Genomic DNA, 19,963 nt, shown 5'->3' with positions numbered 1-19,963 from the left:
CTTTTACCCACCCCACCCTCTCCCTTCCTCTCTGTCTCCATGTCCTTTTACCCACCCCACCCTCTCCCTTCCTCTCTGTCTCCATGTCCTTTTACCCACCCCACCCTCTCCCTTCCTCTCTGTCTCCATGTCCTTTTACCCACCCCACCCTCTCCCTTCCTCTCTGTCTCCATGTCCTTTTACCCACCCCACCCTCTCCCTCCCTCTCTGTCTCCATGTCCTTTTACCCGCCCCACCCTCTCCCTCCCTCTCTGTCTCCATGTCCTTTTACCCGCCCCACCCTCTCCCTCCCTCTCTGTCTCCATGTTCCTCGACCCACCCCGCCCTCTCCCTCCCTCTCTGTCTCCCTGTCCTTTTACCCGCCCCACCCTCTCCCTTCCTCTCTGTCTCCATGTTCCTCGACCCACCCCGCCCTCTCCCTCCCTCTCTGTCTCCATGTCCTTTTACCCGCCCCACCCTCTCCCTTCCTCTCTGTCTCCATGTCCTTTTACCCACCCCACCCTCTCCCTTCCTCTCTGTCTCCATGTCCTTTTACCCACCCCGCCCTCTCCCTTCCTCTCTGTCTCCATGTCCTTTTACCCGCCCCACCCTCTCCCTTCCTCTCTGTCTCCCTGTCCCTCGACCCACCCCGCCCTCTCCCTTCCTCTCTGTCTCCATGTCCTTTTACCCACCCCACCCTCTCCCTTCCTCTCTGTCTCCATGTCCTTTTACCCGCCCCACCCTCTCCCTCCCTCTCTGTCTCCATGTTCCTCGACCCACCCCGCCCTCTCCCTCCCTCTCTGTCTCCCTGTCCTTTTACCCGCCCCACCCTCTCCCTTCCTCTCTGTCTCCATGTTCCTCGACCCACCCCGCCCTCTCCCTCCCTCTCTGTCTCCCTGTCCTTTTACCCACCCCGCCCTCTCCCTTCCTCTCTGTCTCCCTGTCCTTTTACCCACCCCGCCCTCTCCCTTCCTCTCTGTCTCCATGTCCTTTTACCCGCCCCACCCTCTCCCTCCCTCTCTGTCTCCCTGTCCCTCGACCCACCCCGCCCTCTCCCTTCCTCTCTGTCTCCATGTTCCTCGACCCACCCCGCCCTCTCCCTTCCTCCCTGTCTCCCTGTCCCTCGACCCACCCCGCCCTCTCCCTCCCTCTCTGTCTCCATGTTCCTCGACCCACCCCGCCCTCTCCCTTCCTCTCTGTCTCCCTGTCCTTTTACCCGCCCCACCCTCTCCCTCCCTCTCTGTCTCCATGTTCCTCGACCCACCCCGCCCTCTCCCTTCCTCTCTGTCTCCCTGTCCTTTTACCCGCCCCACCCTCTCCCTCCCTCTCTGTCTCACTGTCCCTCGACCCACCCCGCCCTCTCCCTCCCTCTCTGTCTCCCTGTCCTTTTACCCGCCCCACCCTCTCCCTCCCTCTCTGTCTCCCTGTCCCTCGACCCACCCCGCCCTCTCCCTTCCTCTCTGTCTCCATGTTCCTCTACCCGCCCCACCCTCTCCTTCCATTCTGTCTCCCTGTCCTTTTACCCGCGCCACCCTCTCCCTCCCTTTCTGTCTCCCTGTCCCTCGTCCCAACCCGCCCTCTCGCTTTGTTTCCCTGTCCCCTTACCCAACCACTCCAAATAAGACCCTCTCCCCTATTGTGAGCATTTGCTGTACAAGATAATGACTTTGGAAATAGCCTGCACATCAAAATTCTTGTCCCTGAGTATAAGTGTGTCATCTATCAATATCGATCGCGTGTCTTATATAACCTCCACCTGCCAGTGGTAAAGTGCGTGGCCATCTGATACGCCCGTGCTCGTTATAAGAATTAACTCGGTCGTCTATTTCTGTTGTTCTTTTCCCTAGAAATACCTGACCTTGACCTTACGTCGCATCTCCTGGAACCACCTTGCATAACACCAGGATGACTTTGGGCATGTCAAGATGACTCTAGTTTGAACAACTCTTACTTAAAGCACCGGTCCTGATCTGGATTTGTGAGTAACTGAATTAGAGGTGAAGTGACAGTTTATCTCGCACAGTAATATTTCCGCGATTCAGTAAATATGTATAAACACAGGAAAATAGCATTGAATGTCAGTTTGTGTCGTTTGACCTCAGTTTACACATTGCACAAATATAGTATTATTGATACTTTTGGAGGTGCTTATGTATGAAAAATACTCGATTTTGAACAAACTTATACGAACGACGACAAATTCGAAACAGACTGTAACATGCTCCCTCTTTTACCTGGCCACCTGCATCTGCATGTGGCTGGTGACGCGAGGTCAGGGGTCGTGTCAAAATCATTTAATCACATTCCTCGGACCTGGTGTCCGATCTGTCCGACTGACGTCAGCCACACACTGCCGACGGCGTTCCTGCTTTGTACGCATCACGTCGTCTTCTGCACTTTGTCATTTTGCATTTCTTGTGTTTCTGCGAAAATGATGCCAATGTAAGATTTTTCACAGCATTTTTTAAATATTTTAAAATTATTTTTTTAATTTCAATTCAGTAGACATAACTCAACATTGGTACATGAGGTATATACGAGTAGCAATTCATAGAATCTTAAATCATGATCAGATATTGGTATGCACATATATTGATTGACTGAGGAGTTCACAGCGGTTAACTAACATGTCGTTTTGTGTCTGGACATAAAACCCTTGCATTTTCTTCCAGATCAAGGGGCGGTCGGGTAGCCTAGTGGTTGAAGCGTTCGCTCGTCACGCCGAAGACCCGGGTTCGATTCACGACATGGGTACAATGTGTGAAGCCCATTTCTGGTGTCCCCCGCCGTGATATTGCTGGAATATTGCTAAAAGCGGCGTAAAACCATACTCACTCACTCACTCTTCCAGATCAAGGGGCGGTCGGGTAGCCTAGTGGTTGAAGCGTTCGCTCGTCACGCCGAAGACCCGGGTTCGATTCCCGACATTGGTACAATGTGTGAAGCCCATTTCTGGTGTCCCCCGCCGTGATATTGCTGGAATATTGCTAAAAGCACCGTAAAACCATACTCACTCACTCACTCTTCCAGATCAGTTAAGTGTGGGGTTTAACTCGGAGTGCGACGGAATACGTGCAACAATGTGACCTTGAAGTGCAGCTAAGTTTTCTCACTTACAATGTATAGAGCTTTAATTACTCTGATTTTCTCCATGAGATGCACCTTTGTCTCATAAGGTTTGAGGTGAGTTGAAATTTTAACATGAATACCCCACTCAGACACAGTATACTGACTCCGAGCCGACCAGTCCTTGTTTTAGCCCCTTAATGCCGAGCATCAGACAGGGTAACAACAAGTACCATCTTTTAACTTCTTTTGGTATGACGCGACCGGGGAGCGAACCCCGGACCTTCCGCTGTCCGGGCGGACGCTCTACCACTAGACCACGGAGGCAGTCCAGAAGGTTTGAAGAGGTATTCTTCCAGTGTGGCTCTCAAACTGCTTGTAATTGGGCTAATAGTTTCAGCTTCGCGGTTGCTATGGTAACTCGCGTTTTCCATCACCATCATGCTTGGGTTCTACCGACGCCTTTGTCAAACTATCTCGTAATACTTTCCCCCTTTTTCTGCCACATGTCACACATGATTTTTTATGGCAAACTAAGTGCCTTGCGTATTCTCTGATAGAATCTGTCTTTACCGGAGGTATAGCTTTGCCCTTCTTTTGACAAAGAAGTTGGATACATCGCGTACCAACATCAGCTTTCAGAACCATGCTGTCACCGAGTAGAATGTCTATGTTACCATTCACGTGAATTGTTTAGAGACCAAGTAATGATTTCCGTAAAGTAAAACATTTTGTTCAAATATCTTCTACGTAGCGAGTGATGGTGTATGTAGCGAGTGATGGTGTTTGTAGCGAGTCATGTTGTATGTTGGAGTGGTGTATGTAGCGAGTGATGGTGTATGTAGCGAGTAATGGTGTATGTAGCGAGTGATGGAGTATGTAGCGAGTGATGGTGTATGTAGCGAGTGATGGAGTATGTAGCGAGTGATGGAGTATGTAGCGAGTGATGGAGTATGTAGCGAGTGATGGTGTATGTAGCGAATAATGGTGTATGTTGGAGTGGAGTATGTAGCGAGTGATGGAGTATGTAGCGAGCAATGGTGTATGTAGCGAGTGATGGTGTATGTAGCGAGTGATGGTGTATGTAGCGAGTCATGTTGTATGTTGGAGTGGTGTATGTAGCGAGTGATGGTGTATGTAGCGAGTGATGGTGTGTGTAGCGAGTGATGGTGTATGTAGCGAGTGATGGTGTTTGTAGCGAGTCATGTTGTTTGTTGGAGTGGTGTATGTAGCGAGTGATGGTGTATGTAGCGTGTCATGTTGTATGTTGGAGTGGTGTATGTAGCGAGTGATGGTGTTTGTAGCGAGTGATGGAATATGTTGGAGTGGTGTATGTAGCGAGTGATGGTGCATGTAGCGTGTCATGTTGTATGTTGGAGTGGTGTATGTAGCGAGTGATGGAGTATGTAGCGAGTGATGGAGTATGTAGCGAGTGATGGTGTATGTAGCGAGTGATGGTGTATGTAGCGAGTGATGGAGTATGTAGCGAGTGATGGTGTATGTAGCGAGTGATGGAGTATGTAGCGAGTGATGGAGTATGTAGCGAGTGATGGAGTATGTAGCGAGTGATGGTGCATGTAGCGAGTGATGGAGTATGTAGCGAGTGATGGTGTATGTAGCGAGTGATGGTGTATGTAGCGAGTAATGGTGTATGTAGCGAGTGATGGAGTATGTAGCGAGTGATGGAGTATGTAGCGAGTGATGGAGTATGTAGGAAGTGATGGTGTGTGTAGCAAGTGATGGAGTATGTAGCGAGTGATGGAATATGTAGCGAGTGATGGTGTATGTAGCGAGTGGTGGTGTATGTAGCGAGTGATGGTGTATGTAGCGAGTGATGGTGTATGTAGCGAGTAATGGTGTATGTAGCGAGTGATGTGTAGCGAGTGATGGAGTATGTAGCGAGTGATTGAGTATGTAGCAAGTGATGGTGTGTGTAGCAAGTGATGGTGTATGTAGCGAGTGATGGAATATGTAGCGAGTGATGGTGTATGTAGCGAGTGATGGTGTATGTAGCGAGTGATGGTGTATGTAGCGAGTGATGGAGTATGTAGCGAGTGATGGTGTATGTAGCGAGTGATGGTGTATGTAGCGAGTGATGTTGTATGTAGCGAGTGATGTTGTATGTAGCGAGTGATGGAGTATGTAGCGAGTGATGGTGTATGTAGCGAGTGATGGTGTATGTAGCGAGTGATGGAGTATGTAGCGAGTGATGTTGTATGTAGCTTGTGATGTTGTATGTAGCGAGTGATGGTGTATGTAGCGAGTGATGGTGTATGTAGCGAGAGATGGTGTATGTAGCGAGTGATGGTGTATGTAGCGAGTGATGGAGTATGTAGCGAGTGGTGGAGTATGTAGCGAGTGATGGTGTATGTAGCGAATGATGGTGTATGTAGCGAGTAATGGTGTATGTAGCGAGTGATGGAGTATGTAGCGAGTGATGGAGTATGTAGCGAGTAATGGTGTATGTAGCGAGTGATGGTGTGTGTAGCGAGTGATGGAGTATGTAGCGAGTGATGGAGTATGTAGCGAGTAATGGTGTATGTAGCGAGTGATGGAGTATGTAGCGAGTGATGGAGTATGTAGCGAGTAATGGTGTATGTAGCGAGTGATGGTGTATGTAGCGAGTCATGTTGTATGTTGGAGTGGTGTATGTAGCGGGTGATGGTGTATGTAGCGAATAATGCTGTATGTTGGAGTGGAGTATGTAGCGAGTGATGGAGTATGTAGCGAGTAATGGTGTATGTAGCGAGTGATGGTGTATGTAGCGAGTGATGGTGTGTGTAGCGAGTGATGGTGTATGTAGCGAGTGATGGTGTGTGTAGCGAGTGATGGAGTATGTAGCGAGTGATGGAGTATGTAGCGAGTAATGGTGTATGTAGCGAGTGATGGAGTATATAGCGAGTGATGGAGTATGTAGCGAGTAATGGTGTATGTAGCGAGTGATGGTGTATGTAGCGAGTCATGTTGTATGTTGGAGTGGTGTATGTAGCGAGTGATGGTGTATGTAGCGAGTGATGGTGTGTGTAGCGAGTGATGGTGTATGTAGCGAGTGATGGTGTTTGTAGCGAGTCATGTTGTATGTTGGAGTGGTGTATGTAGCGTGTCATGTTGTATGTTGGAGTGGTGTATGTAGCGAGTGATGGTGTTTGTAGCGAGTGATGGAGTATGTTGGAGTGGTGTATGTAGCGAGTGATGGTGTATGTAGCGTGTCATGTTGTATGTTGGAGTGGTGTATGTAGCGAGTGATGGAGTATGTAGCGAGTGATGGAGTATGTAGCGAGTGATGGTGTATGTAGCGAGTGATCGTGTTTGTAGCGAGTCATGTTGTATGTTGGAGTGGTGTATGTAGCGAGTGATGGTGTATGTAGCGAGTGATGGTGTATTATACATACACGAGCTGTGTCGTGGAGTCTAATGCTATTTCGTTAAGTGTGCGACTCCCTTTGGCAAGAGGCCATTGCATATATATTATATACTACTCAAAAGAAGATAAGGATCACCTGATTCTTTCATATTACTATAGTTAATCTCTCATGTCATGACAGATTTACTTTACCATTATGAAAGAATCAGGTGATCCTTAACTTCTTTTGAGTAGTATATTTTCATTTTTGTACTCTTTGGACTTATACCAGAGTTGTAAAATTATACATGGTCCGATCCAGTGAAGTGATTTCTTCCTCAACTTGCAGGTCACAGAGCTCATTCCCCGGGTAAGACTACTGTTGTTATTATGAACATGGTGATGAATGAGCTCCCATTTAGCAATAAGAGGACGAAATCTGTTTTTGTATTACCATGACTACTTTAGACCAGGTTTTGGATATGGCGCATGGACGGCCCAGTCGTCTAAGGCGCCACAATTCGCTGCGTAGAATTGCGTATCTTGGGCACGCCAGAAACTTGTGATTGTGGGTTTGAATCCCAGTTCGCCCCGATTATGTTTCTAGGTTTGTTAGCACCATACCCGTGCTCGTGGGTTTCACCAAAGTGGTAAACGTTTGAGACCTGCATCACTTCGGGCTTTCCTCCAACATTAAGCTGACACACCTTGATATAGCTTGAATTCTGTTCAAAGCGGCGTTAAACACAACTCACTCACTCACTGTTTGAGATGTAAGTCACACTTCCTCATTTCTTGCACTGGTTCAATAATCGATTTCCCTCCGCTGGCGTAATAATGAAGCACTGGCTCATCCTCTCCATGTAACTTCACATTTAATTTAGGACAAATTGCCGAATATGCGATCATTGGTTTTCTTAAATTTTAAATTAATTTAAATGATTACAGTGTTCTGTTTGTGTACAGGTGAGGAAATCAAGTTCCGCAATCTGATTTATTAAAGACATACATAAACGTTAACGTGTGTCCTGTACTGAGGACCAGGGTTTGCTTCAAGTGATTATCCTTTCACTGCACGACGTCTGAGCGTTATGCCGGAGGCAATAGCATGATTGCAATTAGACCCAGATACCATAGCGATGTTAACACGTTGTGACAAGCCCTTCTCCCGACACAATGTTACTCCTGCAATACCACGCCATCTGCATGGACAGGAGGACGCATTCCTCCAGAGGCCGACCACTGAACGCTCGAGGAAGGCGCTAGTCTGTCATACAGACCCTGAAACAAACATATCCAATACAACTATACAAGTCTATAATGTTTGGCAAGTCTAGATTACTACAATACAAATGAAGAAAGTATCTGGGCTCCTTTTCATTATATTTTGTAACTGTAATTTAGCAACTGTTTTTTTCTGTAAAATATGTTCATTTCAGAGACAAGATGTTTGTCTAGGAGGGGGCCTTGGATATCTGTTCTGAGCGGAACATATTTTGGGGCACTTTCTTAAAATATGCAATTTTCTTTGAAATGAAGAGCCGAACACTTCAGATTTCATTTCCAACTATGCAGTTTCTGACATGCAGCGTGTTCAAGCTGCAATTGTTTGTTTATTGGTAAAACCAGAAGATAAATACCCCCACCCTCACCCCCGCGAATCGGTTCCTTATCACTGCGCTCGTCACGCCGAAGACCCGGGTTCGATTCCCGACATGGGTACGATGTGTAAAGCCCGTTGATATTCCTGGAATATTGCTAAAAGCGGCGTAAAACCATACCCACTCATTCACTCACGAGACCTAGTTAACTTGCAATAAGAAGTCCGAAGGGTTTTCAGTACCCTTCCAGGGGCGGTCGGGTAGCCTAGTGGTTAAATCGTTGGCTCGTCACGCCGAAGACCTGGGTTCGATTCCCGACATGGGTACAATGTGTGAAGCCCATTTCTGGTGTCCCCCGCCGTGATATTGCTGGAATATTGCTAAAAGCGGCGTAAAACCATACTCACTCACTCACTCACTCAGTACCCTTCCTAACCTATATTTACAACCTCCTCTGTGGTCATGTAAATAGAGCGTCTGCTCAGAGAGTGAATGGTCGGTGGTTCGATTCCCGGCCGCTTCATTAGAAAAAACATACTAGTAAAAGATGGTACTTGTTCTCACCCTTTCTGGAGCTCGGCATTAAGTGGCTAAAACAAGAACTAGTCGGTTCTGAGTTACAATACCGTGTCTAAGTGCCACTGGGCTATTCATATTAAACACCGGCATGGTATCTCAGTGGGCTGGGGCTAGAAATGCTGCTATAAGTCCGGACTTGTAAAAAAAGTGCAATTATCTTGGACGCAAGGTTAAACCATACTTCACCACACTTCACCACACTCCTGTATTTACACGGAAGTAGTAACATCAGATAAGTTCAAATATTACAACCGTTGTATCCTGGCGAGGAATGTGTGTAGCCCCGTTGTCACATTGTGCAATGTTTGTCTGCGCATACTGTACTCGTCACGCCTTACAAGTTTCCCCGTAGCGGCAAGATTAGGTGAGCAACAAGGAAATGCTCTCTCCCCGCTTCACTTAGGCTTAACTGCGGAACAGCATTGTATCTGGACAGGACTTCACCTTACATTATAACACTGTTTCTAGTGGCCTAATTTACAGGCACGGGAAGTAAGCTTATAATATTACAGAATGCTGCTGAAGATGCGAGCATCCAATTGCGTTTAGTAGATTGTCATTAACATTTTAATAGTGTTTAAGCTTTTACTTTTGACAACACGAATTGATATGAAGTCTTTGATAGGCGTTTAGAAGTTTAGAAGTTTAGAAGAATATGGATACATGACACTTTTTATGGATGACAACTTTTTTATTCTTTGTAGCATCTCATAGCTACTTCTCGCTCCATCATCACGGTAGTCCTCTGATAGAGGGGGAAGAACATTCCCTAAAACGTCGTTATAAAGAATAAAGACTTTGTTGTCCATAAAAAAGTGTCATGTAATCAAGAATTGATGTTAACCTATAAATCCAATTCATAACCTATAATATTCAATCTTAAACTTACACATGGTTAAATGTGTAATTTGTTACAACTCCACTCACTACAAAATATCATAGATGGCAGGCTAACCCCTGTCGTGTCGTAATAAAATCTGTTCTCAGATCACGACATCTTTGTTTGGGTGTCAATGTCAATGAATGCGACGTCAGTACTATACACATGTCTAAACAAACGACACATATACAAAAAAACACCCTAATAATTGCACAGTTAACTTAACTTGACAGAAGCAGGTGTTCTTTGATGTAGGAAAAGCATAATATCCCGTGAAACACACCATGGTTTTTTACCATGGTCTATTAATGACATCATTTTGAGCACCTGTTGTTTATCACGTACACATTAGTGCAATTACGTGTCAGTGTAATTATTTGGCATTGACGAGGTACATTAGCAAGCATTACCAGAGCGGCATTAAGTTTGATATAGCAGCTTAGTTTAAATGTTAAATGTTTCTACTCTCTTTATCCCCCAAATGAGTGAGTAAATGAGTGAAGATCTAAGTCACATCGGCAATATTTCAGCCATATCGTGACTAGCACAAGTTATATACTAATAGGATGTAAAAATATTTCGACGGCTGTCAGTATGAGAACTAGAACATAAAAAAATTGTTTATAAAACCAGTATTTGAGAAGTAAGCGGGTAAGGCTATTACAGTTTAAAATCGGGATGTAGGTCGCCAACTGCTAGAGGCAATTAACCATATCAGGTACCATGGGGTTATATATGCAATAAGTGCGCTCAAGTGCTATATAAGTGCATTGATCTTGAACACGGCGTTGAACCCCACTTCAACGCACCTTTCCCTCCCCTCCCTACCCACCTCTCCCTCACACAGACACACACGTGCATCGTTATTGAAGTGCAATACTCCTAAACGCGACGTTGAACACCAGTTCACCTCACCGCTAGAGTGACCACGGTTCTAACGTTGACGCGCGAGACAGATGCTATTCACGGCGCAATGTTACATCGACAGCTAACTCTGATTACAAGTCCTTGCGTTGCCTAGCAAACATTCCTTCCACAACGGCAGTTTCCGGAAATTCTTGCCTTACCCAACCTAACACCATGTATTTCCCCGGTGTTATAGCGTCATCGTAATGAGGTGACGAGTGACGAGTGACGAGTGACGATACATTAAGAATATTATTGATTCAATGATAAAACGCCCTTAAAGTTTATGATATTTGGCATAGTCTGTTCAAAATGACAAAGGATGGCAATTATTTATACACACACTCTTAGATAGAATACGATGTCACTCATAGTTAACAGACACTTGGGGAAGTACCCCCCGTACAGTGGTATTAGCGATGTGTGTAAAAAGTGCTTTTGTCATATCTCTATTCGTTAAGTAACTCAAGATCATCTGTTTCGAAGTAGCGGGTGACTTGTGTTTTACGCCGCATTTAACGGTATTGAACGCACTCACACACAGACAGACAGGTACACACAAACAAACACACATCACACACACACACACAAACGTTGACCACTTGGTGAAAAAACTCGGGTACTTGTATGGTACAGACAAACAGTGACTTTGGAACTCCAACCACACACACAAACACACACACATACACGCACGCACGCACGCACGCACGCAAACACACACACACATCACACATCACACACACAAACACAGTCAGACACACAAACACACATCACACACAAACACACACACAAACAAACATACACACCACACACACAAACAAACAAACGCTCACACACATATGCACGCACACACGCACACACACACACCACACACACACACAAACTTTGACCACTTGGTGAAAAACTCGGGTACACACACACACACACACACACACACACACACACACACACACACACACACACACACACACACACACACACACACACACACATAGAGACAGACAAACACACGCACACAAACAAACACACACACACACACACACAAACACGCACACAAACAAACATACAAACCACAAACACAAACACACGCTCACACACATATGCACGCACCACGCACGCACACAAGCTCACACACACATGCACACACACACACACACACACACATATGCACGCACCACACACAAACACACACACACACCGCACACACCACACAAACACACACACATACACACCGCACACACACACACACACACACACCCCACGGACACATAAACGTTGACCACTTGGTGAAAATCTCGTGTACTTGTATGGTGCAGACAAACACAGCGACTTGGGAACTCGAACCCAAGATCTTAGGTTCAAGATAGGTGTAAAAAACGAAACTTTGTGATAGAAGATAGATAGATAGATAGATCCAGGTACATGGGTCGTCTATTAAATAATATTGTCTTTATTGAGTCTACAACGGAATCTCTGGATTCCCTGCACAACAATTCCACTGCAGCAACTCGGAAGTGAGGCCCATTGATGCAGAGTTATCTGAAACGGACCATAGATCATCCACCGCATCACAGCCCCTCGCGGTGCTATATAGGCTGCGCTGCCGATGGATCTTCATTGCATATCTGACCACCAGTGGAACAAGCCACTGACACAACCGGCCGTCAACCGTGTACAACACAGGATTGTCGACGGAGTCGTATACGGACAACAGTGACGTCTGAAACTATATTATATGTGTTTTTCACAGCATTCAAACAATCTGTGTTATACGGACACCTGTGTACAACAACCACCACCAGCCATGTTGATGTATCAGATCCTGTCTGCGTTCTGTAGTGTGATGCACGTGCCCATAATATGCAGTGGAACAGATGACCTTGGGTTCGAGCTTCTCTTCACTTCTAACCTAAGGGAAATGCATGATGTGGCCTTGACCTTTGATCATCCAGCTCCACCCTGGCTCCGCGGAACGCTGGTAAGTGACTTATGTTAGTTATAAGTGTTATAACTGGGATGTGTTTTATTGAAGGAAGGTATATCTGGATGCGGAAGATTTATTGCCGAAGATTTGTTTCTTAATGCTTTTGTTTGTCTGTTTTTATACGCTGCACTAAGCAATATTCCAGCTATATGACGGCGGTCTGTAAAATAATCGAGTCTGGACCAGACAATCTAGTGATTGACATCATGGGAATCGATCTAAGCAATTGGGATCGATGACATGTATCAACCAAGTCAGCGAGCCTGACCACCCGATCCCGTTAGTCGCCTTTTACGACAAGCATAGTCGCCTTTTACAAGCATGGGTTGCTGAAGACCTAGTATCTGGATGCAGTGATGCAAATTCCAATCGATGACACCAAGGAGTACCTACACTCACATGTCGTGATGTCTGTCACATGTTTCCATTTGATCCTAGGATAATGCAAACGATTATAGCCGCTGCCTTGACCTTGGTATTTTACATAACAAGTCAAGTTGTTTCATAAAACACAGTACAGCCAAGAAGACCGGTCATCTCCCAAACGACGGTAGAGCTTACTTGCACAAAACGATCTTAGCACCAAGACCATCGTATCTCCCATACTTTAACGTGGACTTAAAATGGTCTTACTCTCACCGCTAAGACTGCTTTGAGGAATTTGGACCAAAAACTTCATCTACGGTAACTTTACGACGTTCCACCGCGTGCGTTCGCAAATTGCTTACCCTCACTGACACTATCCCATGGCGACAGACCGAGATTGCCTTGGCTTGGTGATATTTCTCCGTATGTTCTAAATGAGACATTTTCAAGAAAACGGATGAGTTATCTTCCGTCAGCCGCATGGGGCATTACCTAGTTTCTTCACGGGTCAGAGCACTGTATACCGGAGGTTGGGTCTTTGTTGTCATAACCGCGGTTGCCACTGTGTTGTTAGGGAGGGGAGGAGGGTAGGAGGGGAGGAGCGATAAACATACGTCGATGTTTGGCGGCCATTAATTTCTACCGATCTCATTAAAATCAGATCTAAGTTCTCGCTGCCGCACATCCAATTACGGGTCACGTCAGAACGACCTTTCGCGAACTTTGACCGACAACTGAAATGACTAACATGAAGTCGACATCAGCCATTTAGAAAGCAGCTCTCTCGAGCTTTACGGCACTCGTTTCAACCTGTCGACTTTCATTTCAGACTACGCTTGAAAAATATGTTGATACAGTTCTTGATTGAAGTTTTGAAAACTGAACAAACGAAGATTCCGGAATGTCTAATATATGGTTGAGATTGTATGGCAGTGCTTCTCACGTATTGTGCAACGCCGCTTCCGTTCAAATGTTTATCCCACGGAAGCGAGAGGTAGACGATAATTTTGACGGAATCAGACGTACGGGCCGTAACTGTCGTTCGGAATACACCGTGTTAACGTTTTCGAGGTTGCATGATTAGAAAACTCATTCCGACTGTCACTTTCATGATCTGGTAAGAGACGCTTTGATTGGTCGGATGAAAGGTCGTTCTGACGTGACCCGTAATGGGATGTCCTCAGATCTTTGTTTAGCGATAGCGAGAACTTAGATCTGATTTTAACGAGATTGATTTCTTTCTGACCTCAGAGCATACTGATAAAACATTCACCCTTTCCACTCTCATCCCCTTCTGAGCTGTAGCAGCCTATACTCACCCCCTTCTGAACTCTAGCGGGTTATACTCACCCCCTTCTGAACTCTAGCGACCTATACTCATCCCCTTCTGAACTCTAGCGGGCTATACTCATCCCCTTCTCAGCTCTAGCAGGCTATACTCATCCCCTTCTGAACTCTAGCGGGCTAAACTCATCCCCTTCTGAGCTGTAGCAGCCTATACTCACCCCCTTCTGAACTCTAGCGGGTTATACTCACCCCCTTCTGAACTCTAGCGACCTATACTCATCCCCTTCTGAACTCTAACAGGCTATACTCACCCCCTTCTGAACTCTAGCGGGCTATACTCATCCCCTTCTGAACTCTAGCGGGCTATACTCATCCCCTTCTGAACTCTAGCGGGCTATACTCATCCCCTTCTGAACTCTAGCGGGCTATACTCATCCCCTTCTGAACTCTAGCGGGCTATACTCACCCCCTTCTGAACTCTAGCGACCTATACTCATCCCCTTCTGAACTCTAACAGGCTATACTCACCCCCTTCTGAACTCTAGCGGGCTATACTCATCCCCTTCTGAACTCTAGCGGGCTATACTCATCCCCTTCTGAACCCTAGCGGGCTATACTCATCCCCTTCTGAACTCTAGCGGGCTATACTCATCCCCTTCTGAACTCTAACAGGCTATACTCATCAGCTTCTGAACTCTAGCGGGCTATACTCATCCCCTTCTGAACTCTAGCGGGCTATACTCATCCCCTTCTGAACTCTAGCGGGCTAAACTCATCCCCTTCTGAACTCTAGCGGGCTAAACTCATCCCCTTCTGAACTCTAGCGGGCTATACTCATCCCCTTCTGAACTCTAACAGGCTATACTCATCCCCTTCTGAACTCTAGCGGGCTAAACTCATCTCCTTCTGAACTCTAGCGGGCTATACTCATCCCCTTCTGAACTCTAGCGGGCTATACTCAGAACCCTTCTGAACTCTAACAGGCTATACTCATCAGCTTCTGAACTCTAGCGGGCTAAACTCATCCCCTTCTGAACTCTAGCAGGCTAAACTCATCCCCTTCTGAACTCTAGCGGGCTAAACTCATCCCCTTCTGAACTCTAGCGGGCTATACTCATCCCCTTCTGAACTCTAGCGGGCTATACTCATCCCCTTCTGAACTCTAACAGGCTATACTCATCAGCTTCTGAACTCTAGCGGGCTATACTCATCCCCTTCTGAACTCTAGCGGGCTATACTCATCCCCTTCTGAACTCTAGCGGGCTATACTCATCAGCTTCTGAACTCTAGCGGGCTATACTCATCCCCTTCTGAACTCTAGCGGGCTATACTCATCCCCTTCTGAATTCTAGCGAGCTATACTCATCCCCTTCTGAACTCTAACAGGCTATACTCACCCCCTTCTGAACTCTAGCGGGCTAAACTCATCCCCTTCTGAACTCTAGCGGGCTATACTCATCCCCTTCTGAACTCTAGCGGGCTAAACTCATCCCCTTCTGAACTCTAGCAGGCTATACTCATCCCCTTCTCAGCTCTAGCGGGCTATACTCATCCCCTTCTGAATTCTAGCGGGCTATACTCACCCCCTTCTCAGCTGTAGCAGCCAATAATCATCCCCTTCTCAGCTCTAGCGGCCTATACTCATCCCCTTCCCAGCTCTAGCAGGCTATATTCACCCCCTTCTCAGCTCTAGCAGGCTATACTCACCCCATTCTCAGCTCTAGCAGGCTATACTCATCCCCTTCTCAGCTCTAGCAGGCTATATACACCCCCTTCTCAGCTCTAGCAGGCTATAATCATCCCCTTCTCAGCTCTAGCAGGCTATAATCATCCCCTTCTCAGATCTAGCAGGCTATACCCACCCCTTCTCAGCTCTAGCAGGCTATAATCATCCCCTTCTCAGCTCTAGCAGGCTATACTCACCCCCTTCTCAGCTCTAGCAGGCTATACTCACCCCCTTCTTAGCTCTAGCAGCCAATACTCATCCCCTTCTCAGCTCTAGCAGCCAATACTCATCCCCTTCTCAGCTCTAGCAGGCTATATTCACACCCTTCTCAGCTCTAGCAGCCAATACTCATCCCCTTCTCAGCTCTAGCAGCCAATACTCATCCCCTTCTCAGCTCTAGCAGCCAATACTCATCCCCTTCTCGGCTCTAGCAGGCTATATTCACCCCCTTCTAAGCTCTAGCAGCCAATACTCATCCCCTTCTCAGCTCTAGCAGCCAATACTCATCCCCTTCTCAGCTCTAGCAGCCAATACTCATCCCCTTTAGGACAAGATAACAGACTTGACGGTTCCTTTATATTCAAGGGTTCCTATATAAATTTATTCATATTTATTTATTTTTAATATACTCAAACGTCTTTCGCTCTTGTTTTCAGGTGCGAAATGGTCTTGGGTCGTTCTCCAACGGACCACGTAACTTTTCGCATTCGTTCGACGCCTTTGCGAAGCTGGCTAGTTGGCGTTTTCCCGGAAACAACTCCGTCTTTTTCTCTACCAAGTTTCTCCGTACGCATTTCTACAAGGACTCAATGAAAGAAAAAACAATCGCCCCATACCTCCTATTTCAAGGTGTAGAGCCGGAGTTTTCCCAAGTAGAGAAATTTCAGGTATGTCAATAGTCCCATGTTAATTATCCTCATCTTTTCTTCAAGACTGGACTGTTTTCGGAAGATTCCGATGTGAAAACGCATGCCGGTTCGTTCTGATTATGTTTCTGGGTTTGTCAGCACCGTACCCATGCACGTGGTTTTCATCAAAGTGGTAATAATGTTAAACCACCATGCTGGTACGCCGTGTTGTAAATACTGTTGAAACCCGCGTTGAACCCACTCACGTTTCTAAATGTTCTGCTTCGTTGAACGCTTGAGTTGGCCAGGCAATCCCATCTTCCCGAACCAAGGGAGTTAACTGACCTCAAAAGTCCAGTTTCCACCCTTGCCGAACTAGGATGGTATTATGAAGGTACATTTTGGCTGAACTAACAGAACAGAACAGAACAGAACAGAAGTTTATTAAATATTTTAGGCCTTATGACCAATAGTACAGTAGTGTTTGTTTTTTGTATCAACATTGTACAGTCACGTGTAGGTAATAATAAGTTTACATAAAATATTAACGTCTAATTTCAAAAATCTTCTTCAGGAATATTGACAGAGATGATATTGTATTTGCATTGCAGGAGTTCAACAAATTTCTCATCAGTTGTTCATCTTTGTACATAGTTGAAATCATAGGGAGGTATCTATTTCTAAGAAACTGATAATATTTACAAATGAGAAGTACATGAAACTCATCCTCAACATAGCCTTCATTACAATAACGGCATAAACTACTTTCTTTATCTTGTACATTTTTCTTTCTGAGATTGTTAACATTAAAATTATGTAATGATATACGTAATTTACACCAAGATCTTCTCAAAGTTCTATCCTGAAGTACAGATACATATTTTTCAGGAACAAGTAAAGATTTTATATTCGTATAATGGCATAAAAACCTTGAGGATGATATTTGACAGTGCCAATCTTGTGAAAATATATCAACTAATCTTTCCTTAAGCATGAAGATAAATAGTTTATCATTTCCAACATCTTGGAACATCTTGGAACTAACTAACGAGTCTATGCACAGTACAATCAAACTCGTGCAACGAAATCGAAATCCGGTCAGTAAACTGTTGTGTAGATTTCGGTCGAAGCATGTACACCGCCAACTCGTTGTCAACAAATATTTTCCAAATCTTTTCATGTTTTTAAGCAAGGCGCTCACGAAATTTAATACAGTTCGCGATGTAAGACCCGTTTTATCACACTACAGAACTTCATTATCGATCAGATCGTCCTGACTGGGCGCTGCCATTTTGTTTGATACAACTGCAAGTGATACGAGAGGTGGAATGTGATTGGTCCATAGGAGAGGCTCAGTAGGGACATGACTCGTAATAGCCACTGGTGGCGCTACGATCGAGTCCAGGAATTACAGCCTAGTTCGGCAAGGGTGGAAACTGGACTTTTATGGTCAGTTAACTCTCTTGCCTCGGGAATATGAGGCAATCCATACCCCATGCTTTGAATAGGCCAGCTCCATATTAAAATATTATCTATATACACGTTACATGTATGTTGCAGGCACTGGTACGAGGCATCGATAACATGAACGTCAACATTTACGCCTTCACCGACAATAAACGGAATCTGACGGAATACGTGGCTCTCAGCGACTTCTGGAAGTATTACGTCTTCTACCCACGTGACCTATCTACGGGCGGTGCCGTGTCGGCACACGTATCTACTTCTTCTAGCGGGTTCGGGTTGTTAGGTTTTCTCAATTTATTGTCGTCTGCACACCCACTTCCGGAACCAGGAACCGGTCATCACATTACGTTCTTGTCGAGTGTCAGCGTATTGCCATGGACCAGTAGTGCCATCAGTCTAATAAGAATTGTCTCCCCTACAAAGCGAGTAACCATCTCTAGATGGAACGTTGATCGTGTGCCGTACATGCATTCCTTCTCCGTGACAGAGAACTACGCCATTTTGTTTGCGAGCCCCTTCTATGTGAACGTTAAGAAAATGGTGCTCAAAGCCGAGCCTTTCGATTGTCTGGATTGGTATCCCAATCGGCCGACAACTGTGTATGTGGTAGAGTTGAAAACAGGCAAAGTAACCTCCTTGACAACAGGCAATGTCTTTGCCATGCATCATATAAATGCCTTCGAGACGAGCGACACAGGTATAATATTGGACGTGTCTGCCTACACAAGCCCCGATTTCGTCAAGAATTTAGAAATGAAGGTTTTGACAGATCCAATCAAACGAAACCAGTTTGACGCACTTGCTCAAATTAAACGCTACCACATATCCCTAGCCACAAAAAAAGTGAGAGTTGAGACATTTAAAGGACCAGCCTACGCCCCCTACACGCCAAACATCGACATGCCGGCAATCAACGAAAACTACCGAGCTCGGCCGTATTGTTACGCTTACGGAATCGTGTTGAAGAAAGACAACGTGACACTCAGTAAAATTGCTCTGGTCAAGAAAGACCTATGTAAACAGAATGGGGACAAGGTGTGGTACGTCCCATACCACTACCCCTCGGAGGCGTGGTTCGTGCCTAACCCCCGGGGCAAGGCGGAGGATGATGGTGTTCTGATGCTACCCATCCTGGATGGCGTGCGGAGGACGACCTACCTGGCCGTGCTGGATGCTCGTACGATGGAGTTGACCAATAGAGCAGACCTCCCAACTGTCATCCCCTTCTCACTGCATGGACGTTTCTTCCCGGAGATCTACTGAGGTCGGAATTAACGGGCTAGTTTCTGGGAAACAGCAGTAGACTACGTAATACCTAATGCGACGAATAACCACAAATGTTTTAGGGTTGGTATGTTAAGGAGTAGTATTTGTGTACGTGTCTGTGTTCTTTCGTCACCTCTTTCGTCACCCCTATGGTCCTATGGTCACCCCTTTCGTCACCTCTTTTGACACTCTTTGTCACGATAGACTTGATAAAGAAAAGGGGATCGGCGATATAACGGAAGGGTGGGTGTGGGGTTTTGGGAGAGGGGTGTGGTTGGGGTGGGGTGGGGTGCGGTAGGGTGGGGTGGGGTGGGGTGGGGTACCCCGTGTGTGGGTGTTCTACCCTCACCTTGGTTCACAACATAAGACATAAAAGGAGCATTTGGAACATCCGGGTCTTTGTGTAAGACCAATGCTGATCTTGGGCCTTCTGTCAGTTCGCTAATTTCGTTTCGTCAGTTTATATTGTTACAACAGAAGACCGGGATCGGGCTTAGGTCAGCTGGTGTTTTATGATGATTACTAGTACCCAAAGAAATTAGACTTTTGAATTCCGTGCAATGGATATATGTGTATACGGGTGCATATTGAGCTTCTACTTTTGTCCTTAGTGCTGTTAGTGCCACCGGCCTACATTTATTGTTGTTTTTGTGATTGTTGTTGTG

At 45.9% G+C, this 19,963-nt stretch overlaps 1 protein-coding gene across 1 annotated transcript; it reads left to right on the top strand.

The window, feature by feature from the left end:
• Window positions 1-11,943: 11,943 nt before the first annotated feature.
• Window positions 11,944-19,539, top strand: LOC124127802 (carotenoid isomerooxygenase-like). The gene is made up of 3 exons (XM_046491173.2): window positions 11,944-12,332; window positions 16,374-16,604; window positions 18,126-19,539. The coding sequence occupies exons 1-3, from the start codon at window positions 12,090-12,092 to the stop codon at window positions 19,293-19,295; spliced, it is 1,644 nt and encodes a 547-aa protein (XP_046347129.2). The 5' UTR covers window positions 11,944-12,089; the 3' UTR covers window positions 19,296-19,539.
• Window positions 19,540-19,963: the final 424 nt, after the last annotated feature.

This window comes from Haliotis rufescens, unplaced genomic scaffold, assembly GCF_023055435.1.
Source record: "Haliotis rufescens isolate VD_foot unplaced genomic scaffold, xgHalRufe1.0.p SCAF_10, whole genome shotgun sequence".
In the NCBI taxonomy this organism is placed as follows: Eukaryota; Metazoa; Mollusca; class Gastropoda; order Lepetellida; family Haliotidae; genus Haliotis; species Haliotis rufescens.
The sequence above is the reverse complement of the archived record's forward strand: the minus strand, read 5'-3'. Positions and strand labels throughout refer to the sequence as shown.